Raw genomic sequence first — 9,102 nt, 5'->3', positions numbered from 1 at the left:
GCCGCCACACTCTTCATGAGCGCTTCTGATCGAATGTGGTGTAGTTCGCAAAGCGCTGAGACCTGGTGCCGCAGCGCTGGTCTACGAAAAATTGGTTTTGAAGAAAGGAAACGGCGATGTAATTGTCTCGCTTCTCGGTGGAACAATCCGCTTTCAAACCGGCGCCCGTTCGAAAATAGAAGCGCTGGTATCACCGTAGCGTTTTGCTACATTAGGGTGGTGGTTACACCTTTATTGCCACAGAATGGAATTGATTAGTTGGGGCTGGTGCGAGGCAGTGTGGCCTCCAGTCGGGGGCGCGGCCTCTTGAGCTCGCGTGATGATGGCCAGCTGAGTTCTTTTCTTGAACTGGCCAAGAGCTTGTCCCATTCCTTCGCCGAGAGAGTTGGCAAGGATGTCATCGAAGAGGATGGGCAATCGCATTCGGGCAGTGAGCGCGCCCTCCGACCCGAATTTCACGAGGGACGGATTGATCTCATTTCATGACATCACCAATCACTTTAGACTGGATAGGCGCGCTTATGCCCCTCCCCACAAATTGTAAACAAAAGCGCAGGAAGTTACCTGGCGCCGACTGCTAACACGCTCCCTTCTGAATCCGGCAGTGCTTCCCCTCAAGGACCCACGGCCAGTACGACCCAAACTGAGATAAATGCGGTGAAAAGGCCACATACGACCACATTCCGTGAAACTGCGCAAATCATCCGCTTCAGGCGGAGTTGATACAGCTCCCTTCTCCTGAGCGATGCGACGCCGCGCTGGTGAGGTCGGATCCCAAGATTCAAGTATGGGCATTCCAGCGAGCCAATGAGGTCGCCGCTAGCCATGCTAGCGGCCATTTAATATGTCTCCTGCAATCTGTTCTCGACGCAATAAATTTTTTACAATCCCATCCATGAAAATTGAAAATTGGCTGTTGGGGAAAGGAAATGGTGCAGTATTTCTCAAATCTCGGCGGAAACCTGAGCCGCGCCGTAAGGGAAGGGATAAAGGAGGGACTGCGAAAAGAAAGCAAGAAGGAAATCCAGTAGTGGAAGGTTCCGGATTTATTTTGACCATCAGGGGACCTTTATATATTACAATTGGTTTTTTTGGGGAAAGGAAATGGCGCAGTATCTGTCTCGTATATCGTTGGACACCTGAACCGCGCTCTAAGGGACGGGATAAAGGAGGGAGTGAAATAAGAAAGGAAGAAATAGGTGCCGTAGTGGAGGGCTCCGGAATAATTTCGATGACCTGGGGATCTTTAACGTGCACTGACATCGCACAGCACACGGGCGCCTTAGCGTTTTTCCTCAATAAAAACGCAGCCGCCGCGGTTGGGTTCGAACGCGGTAACTCCGGATCAGTAGCCGAGCGCCCTAACCACTCAGCCACCACGGCGGATGGACCTTTAACTAGCACTGAAATTTCACAGCACATGGGCGTTACCTCGTGTTCGGGAAAGAGGCGCCGCTGGGTCCAACAATGCTGCCTACCACAGCAACGCCAGCTTCAAAGAAACGCCACGCGACAACATTTTCTTTATTTTTTAACTGTTAGGAGCAATATATTATGGTTTAACACCGTTGCCGCAGCGTTGATTCAATGCTTTCATTTTGACGTTAGGAACGCTACATAAGGGTGGATCTCACAAGCGCAGTATTAGGCTCCCGCAACGCCCTTCCAGACCGCTTCTGTTCGAATGTCGTGTAGTTCGCAAAGTGATGAGACCCTATGCCGCTACGGAACATTGTTTTTGAAAAAAGGAAATGGTCCCCCTATCCTCCCTTCCTCTCCCCTCACCTCTTTCATTTGATTTCTCCATTCTGCCTGCTATCCTTTATTTCCGCCGCCCCAGCTCAGGTGCTTAAGTATTGATGGCAGATGCAGGGGCTAGCAAAGATCTTTTCCTTCCTTTTTACTATTATTTTAATAAAAAACCACTACCACCAGAAAGGAAACGGCGAAGTAATCGTTTTTATGGAGGACAACCCTTAGGCGCCTGTGTGCTATGCGATGTCAGTGCACGTTAAAGATCGCCAGGTGGTCGAAATTATTCCGGAGCCCTCCACTACGGCACCTCTTTCTTCCTTTCTTGTTTCACTCCCTCCTTTATCCCTTTCCTTCCCTTACGGCGCGGTTCAGGTGTCCAACAATATATGAGACAGATGATGCGCCATTTCCTTCCACCCCCCCCCCCCCCCAAGAAAAAAGCAATTATTATTAAGTAATCGTATCACTTCTCGGTGGAACAAACCGCTTTCAATCCAGCGTCCATTCGAAAATAGAAGCGTTGGTACCGCCGTAGCGTTCTACAACTATAAGGTGGTGGTTACAACTTTATTGCCACAAAATGGAAGGAACTAGCTGGGGCTCGTGCGAGCCCAGGGTAGCAGCAAGCCGGGGGCGAACTCTTGAGCTCTCGTGATGAGGGCCAGCTGCGTTGTTTTTTTAAGTGACCAAGAGCTTGTCCCATTCCTCCGCCGAGGAGGCAGGCAAGAGTGTCGTCGGAGCGGGTTTGCTATCGCATTCCATAATATATGGTCTTGTGTGGCATGCGTCCCGTCACCACAGTGCGCGCATGCAGGGTCATATTGACCGTTGGTGATTAAACATAACCGGTAGGGGCTACGAATGGCCTTTGTTAGTAGGCGTGTGAGTGCCGCGGCTTGCGCCCTGTCCAGGTCGGGGTGAGGAGCGGGATACGTGCAACTTAGTCCGCGATAACAGTTTGTAATCTCCGCGTACGGGGGAGGCGCCTCGGCGGGGGCATCCGCTCCCGGGAGGCCTCCCGTCCCCCGGTTGGTGAAACCTACAGTAAGCCACTTTCAACTGTGCGTTTCTTCGAAGGTCTGGTTTGGCGCTGTTTCCCCTCTGGGCATTTTGCCGTGAGCCTGGATCTATTGATAATAATAATAATAATAATAATAATAATAATAATAATAATAATAATAATAATAATAATAATAATAATAATAATAATAATAATAATAATAATAATAATAATAATAATAATAATAATAATAATAATAATAATAATAATATTAATAATAATAATAATAATAATAATAATAATAATAATAAATCGCCTCTATTGTCGCCATTTCACCTCCTTGAGAAGAAGGTTTCTGGACGAGCCCTTGCAGCATCCTGGCCCTAATTTGAGCACCCCGCTCTTGCTACCATTGGGCGCCACCGCACTTGGGTACATGCACAGATGTTTGTACCGTTGTTAAAATTTCTTGCTGCAATCTCATCGACTGTCTTGTTAAGTGTTGCAACATTTCCTTTTCTATCCACTATTAATTTTGTAATTAATTATTCTTATTTAACACCTACATTTTTTTGCACGTAAAAACTCATCCCTTTTCAGTTCATGCCTTTCTTGAGTTAGAATCCATCGGTGTTTCACACCCGCGTGCTTTTCTTTTACTTTTACCGAGTACGGGTGAACAGCAACCTCTGCCTCTGATTCTTGGCCGATCCCCTAGTGTGGGTATGTGCCATCTTTTGATAGGACAACAACAACAACAACAACAACAACAACAACAACAACAACAACAACAACAACAACAACAACAACAACAACAACAACAACAACAACAACAACAACAACAACAACAACAACAACAACAACAACAACAACAACAACAACAACAACAACAACAACAACAACAACAACAACAACATTCTTTCCAAGGTCACCTGGATAATGTGAGCAGCTTGCACTCATAGTGAAACGCGGTGATTTATGTCGTGTTATAATTCCTATCTCTCATTCAACCCTTCTGTATATGCTACGCAGCCGTCTATTCAATGAACACTTATGATGATTGCACGGATTTTATTTTTAGAGTTGTTGCTGGAAAGTGCAAATGGAAGTGTTTGCCGCAGAGTGCGGGCAGAAAATTGGGTCAGTGAAAATTGCGCTGGCAGGCATATGCCCCTCAAAAGACTGGAAACTTCAAAGGCGCTCAAAGTGTTGTGATTTAGCTTACTGACTTTCTCCATCCCTAAAGGGGCAGAAGCGCCAGCGCCGCTTAGAGCCACCTCTCCCCGCGTCTAAAAATGAAAGGTTCACTGGTCGCATGACATGGGGGGATCAAAACTCTCTTCGCTGTTAAAAAGTTTCTGTCTTCTAGAAGAATCATGACGAACCATTGCAAGCAGGGTAAGCCTGGTAGAAAGCACAGTATCAGACGAGTGAAAATGACCTTTTCTAAGACCCACAGTCACTGGTCGGTGTGAGAGCTTGTCCATATTCCGGCAATAATTTTACTCGAGGTACAGAGATAAACACTGCTTTCTCTTTTTTTTTCTTTTATTCAAAGCGAAAAGATTCACTATATACGCCAGGTAAAGCAGTCGTCGCGTAGGCCGGAGAATGACCCTGAACGACCTTCAGCCCAACCGCTTTAGCCGTGTATGACCATATGCGGTACAATTATAGTGCCGAACCCTTAACCCCTGACCTTGACCATTGACCTTTAGTTGACCTCTGATCTTTGGGTTGATCTTTGATCTTAAGAACAACCGATGCGGTGATGGAGGCCTATGATGATATCCGATGGGCGTGTCGTAAGACCATGTGGTACCAAGTCATAACCACGCGGTCGTGTGGGTACATAAATATAACGGCTGTCCCGAGCGCGTAGCGGAGTTGTCATGGACGAGCCTCAGACGCTTAGCAAGCGTCCCTGCTTTTCGCTGAATTCGAGGGTTAGCGTAGTTAAGTCACTGCAATTTTTTTTTCCGCGATGCCTCGCAAGATAGCGCTGAAAAAAAGACATTGTAGCTATGAGAACAAACACTGGATGAGGTGTAGGAAAGAACAATGCTATCGGTCGACAGCGAGGATTATTCGTCGCGAAGCTTTCTACGCCCCATCTGTCCATTGTTTTATCATCTCCTGTCCTCTGATACGCATGTACATCGACGACACATGTTTTGTAATTCATTTAGCCAACTCTCTGAAGCTTATAATGAAGAGACATGGCTCCCTACTGTCCCCGGCGTATTGTGTAAGCCTATAGCGCGTGACGAAAGTAGAAGGCGCCGACCAAAAGAAAGGATGGGATGACGTTTCGGCTCCCCCACGGGAGCTCCCCTGGGGGAGCCGAAACGTCATCCCATCCTTTCTTTTGGTCGGCATCTTCTCCTTTCGTCATGTACCATTCCGACCAGACAGGTTTCCGTCAGACTCTAGACATGGAGCCCTATAGCGCCCGGCGCACAGTTGTCAGTATGAAAACTGAACTTGAAAAGTGTGCAGTCCCTACTCCTTGAGTTCTATCAAACGAATCAGTGAACAAAGGGTACTGAGCACACACAAAAAAAAACGACCCTTCAAGTCTTTCTTTGCGTGTGTTGATAATGACTGACTGACCGCTTCGGTGATAAACGCGATCCCTTAAAGAAGAAATCAAATTGGTTATATGGTCCCGTCATGTGGTTTTGGTGCGACGATACGGCACCGTCAACCAATCCGGACTTTCTTGTCACAACGCCGACGCCGGCTTTCCCGCCGAACGGGGCCTTTAATGCCACTGCGTTAATAAATTGCAGTAGATGGAATCGCAGCAAACTGTTCCACGTCGATCAGAAGGCGACCACTTTGTTGGGGTTATTTTGATATGAGCTTTAGTGCAACACGCGTAGGAACGACCTGTCTCAGGCAGCGCCGAAGAACGCTGTTTGCAGTGAAGTGATTGGGACTGCCATGAAATAGGCGAATCATTTAAGAACCGGTTACACTCACTGCGTAAAACAATAGCTCCTCATGCAAGAATAGTCGCATTATGCTGCAGTAGCTTGCATGATTTACAGAGCAATGAGAGGCACCACTCAGTAACACTGCTCTTGTTGGAAGCTTATGAGTATATGTACAACCACGTAGATCGCGTGCTCTCTGAAGTCATATCATCAGCCACGGCTAACTGCGGGTAAGAGCAAGGGGATTTCACCCATATACTGCGCACGTAACATGAACCGTCGCGTCTGCTTTGTGGCATTGGCGGTCCGCTGCTCATCCCAAGGTAGCGGGAACGAATGCCGCGGTCCCGGTGACGGAATTTTAATGGAACCTCAGGTGGTCTAATTTAGTCTGGAGACTTCCACCACGGCGTCCCTCCTAGCCCGTGTGGCGATGCGGAAAGTTGAACCCCACATACGCACCTATCTGAACACTAAATTTCCTGATTGCAGCGGAAAAAGAAAGGCACCGCCGGCACTGAAGTGCACGGATTGAAACTCACGGATAGCCTGTGGCTTATTGGTGGAAATGTAGAACACACGCCGAAGAAGCTAAACAAACGGGAAAAAACTTCGCTACTGTTTTCACAAACATTCTTCGACGTTCACATTAGATGCAAGCGACAGCAAAAGTCGAAAGCATTGTTTGGTTCGTGGTTTATGGGGGTTTAACGTCCCAAAGCAACTCAGGCTATGAGAGACGCCGTAGTGAAGGACTCCGGAAATTTCGACCGCCTGGGGTTCTTTAACGTGCACTGACATCGCACAGCACACGGGCCTCTAGAATTTTGCCTCCATCGAAATTCGACCGCCGCGGCTGGGATCGAACCCACGTCTTTCGGGCCAGCAGCCGAGCGCCATAACCACTCAGCCACCGCGGCGGCTTGTTCCGCCCTTTGTGACGAAAAAAATAAATATTTTTCTAAAGCGCTTCCATCGAACCCATTTATTAACGTGAAACAGTAGCGTACGAAACAGCACGTCAATGTATTAGTTCACACACACACAAAATGGAGAGACCTACGGTATAAATTCGAGCCTCAGGCGGAGTTTGTGGCTACCGATCAAGCCATGCTCGCCCAGTTTCTGAACAGGTATCTTATCTGACCGTCCTAAAAACACAACTTTCTTACGATATTCGGCAAGAGGTCTAGTTAGTTCCTGCGAAATTGCACTCTCTATAGCCAGTTCCCTTGTGCTGTCGCAAGGGTTGATGAAAAGCAGCTTAATCCTTTTCTCCATGGGCCACTTAAGGAACCTGACGAACAAGCCTTCGATCATATATACACGAAGCCAAACCTTCGAGTCACTAAGGCATAACCTGGGTACAATAAGGTACTCATAGTGGTAGCTAGGTCGGCCATCGTTACCTGTAAAATACTGGGCAGAAAGTGGTGCTTTCGCGCAAAATTCAGTCCAGTCTTCTATGGTCCATTCGTACGGTACGGATTTGTTCAGGAATTCGTTAGTGCTATTGAGAGACGCTACAACCAAAAGTTCCATAGCTTTCACTTCGTCGTCTACTATCTCCGTTAGCTTCTTGGCTGTCTCCGAAGATGAAGCTGCGGCATCAGCGAGCCTGCGGTCGTCACGCAAGGCTTCCACGATGCTCGCATTCAGACCCAGGACGTTCCGCTGACACTCCCGGATGATCACCCCCTTCACGGCCCGCACGTTTCCCGCCATCGTTTGTCTGATCTCCGTAGTGACTTCACCCCAGCGCTTATCTAATGCTGCCTCGGTTTCCGCCCTGCACACAGCCGCAGTTTTCAGCACTGCGGTACTGAGGGCATCAGACACCATTGTGGACAACGTCGCCATCGCATTTTCCATGTCGAGATGTTCCTCCAGCAAATCTAGCTTGGTATGCAGAACGGCATTTTCTTCCGAGAGTTTGTTCAACGCTGCTTGCACTGCACGGTATTCAGGAAAAGTGGCCTCGGTCTGGGCCCTAAGCACCGGAATACTATTTTCCAGTGCGACTATCGCTGTATCGGCTGTACTGGTGGACTGCGTTGCAAAGGTGCTACCGGCCTCAGGTCGAAGGCGGTCCTCGAATGAATCCAGCTTCCTACGCACGGAAGCATTGCCTTCCAATATTTTCCCCAGCGCTTCTTTTACTTCCATAAAGGCGTTGGCAAAGTTGTCGTCCAGCGGTTGTTCCTGTGGGCGGGACGACACACAGTCGCACTCCAGATGTTCCGCAATGTCCCGATGCAAGACCTCCTCGCTGCACCTGGGACAGCTCACGGCGTGGAATTGGCAGGCGTTGGTAAAGTGCTCCAACATGGCGGACGCCATACCCTCGTTGTCGCAGCCGTGCTCAGCGTTCCAGCAGCGTACCTTTCGGTTGAGGACACTCTCCCTGCCGATGGCAGTCCACGCCACGTCATCCTCCTGGAATGGCTCTTTGTCCAGTGGGCAGTGGCTGCGCTTGGCACCGACGCCGTCGTAGCAGGACTGGCAGAGGAGCTGGCGACAGGCCAACATGGCCGCCGAGGAGGGAACGGGACCACAGACACTGCACACTCTGCTCGGCGGGAACGGGTTCACGAAACACGTCGGCCGCCAGTCCAGACCGGTGCCGAAACCGAAAACTGTCTGCGCGCTAGCGGGTGCCATGGCTGGAGACCACTCACAGGTGCCCCACGTTCGAGTGTCTCTCTCACAGCAGACTGAGTGTGCCGTCTGCCCTTCAGCGACAGTTATCAAATATCCCGTTGTTCATATCAGATACGGGAAAGGGCGCAGGAGAAGGAACGCTCGATTGCAAAACAATCCACGCGGTATGGAGCGAACGGGTCGATGACTACAGCAGCGCGTATGGGATGCATTGGCAGTAATTACACAATATATTCGGTACTTCGGATTTTCTTCATAATTAACATAACGGCTGTAAAAAGGTCGTTTTTAAACGATGCGCAGCACAGGCACTTAGAAAGGGAGAAAAAGTTCGGGGACCCTCATGAAAACGGGTAAGAAGCGGCTGGCGAGTGACACCTGTCATTCACCGCGAAAATATCGAGTTCAAATCATATCAAATCAACTCAAATCAAATTTATGTCTGCCTTCAAAAGGTGCAGAAAGCGGAGGCGCAGAAAAAGCTGTAAGACTGAGCTTGACAAAGCCGCAGCCCCTTTCGCTTGGCAGCGACTTGACAGCATGGCTTATAAAAGAAATGCAATTGGTCAACGTATTAACAATTATGCAATATTGAAACTACAAAATAAAGTGAGACACCACTATACGATATTAAATCGACATTCACACTCGATAAACACAGATAGCGAAGGAAAAGAATAAACATATTCTACATCTCTACGTACATACCACGCAAAGATTTTTTTCACGAACAAAATTATTATATGC

The 9,102-nt window shown here is 48.5% G+C and overlaps 1 protein-coding gene across 1 annotated transcript; it reads right to left on the bottom strand.

The window, feature by feature from the left end:
* Nucleotides 1-6,664: 6,664 nt before the first annotated feature.
* Nucleotides 6,665-8,428, bottom strand: LOC144100131 (uncharacterized). Its single transcript, XM_077633164.1, has one exon. It carries the CDS (start codon nucleotides 8,353-8,355, stop codon nucleotides 6,754-6,756), a length of 1,602 nt encoding a protein of 533 aa, XP_077489290.1. The 5' UTR covers nucleotides 8,356-8,428; the 3' UTR covers nucleotides 6,665-6,753.
* Nucleotides 8,429-9,102: the final 674 nt, after the last annotated feature.

This window comes from Amblyomma americanum, chromosome 8 (genome assembly GCF_052857255.1).
Source record: "Amblyomma americanum isolate KBUSLIRL-KWMA chromosome 8, ASM5285725v1, whole genome shotgun sequence".
NCBI classification, from domain to species: domain Eukaryota; kingdom Metazoa; phylum Arthropoda; class Arachnida; order Ixodida; family Ixodidae; genus Amblyomma; species Amblyomma americanum.
The sequence above is the reverse complement of the archived record's forward strand: the minus strand, read 5'-3'. Positions and strand labels throughout refer to the sequence as shown.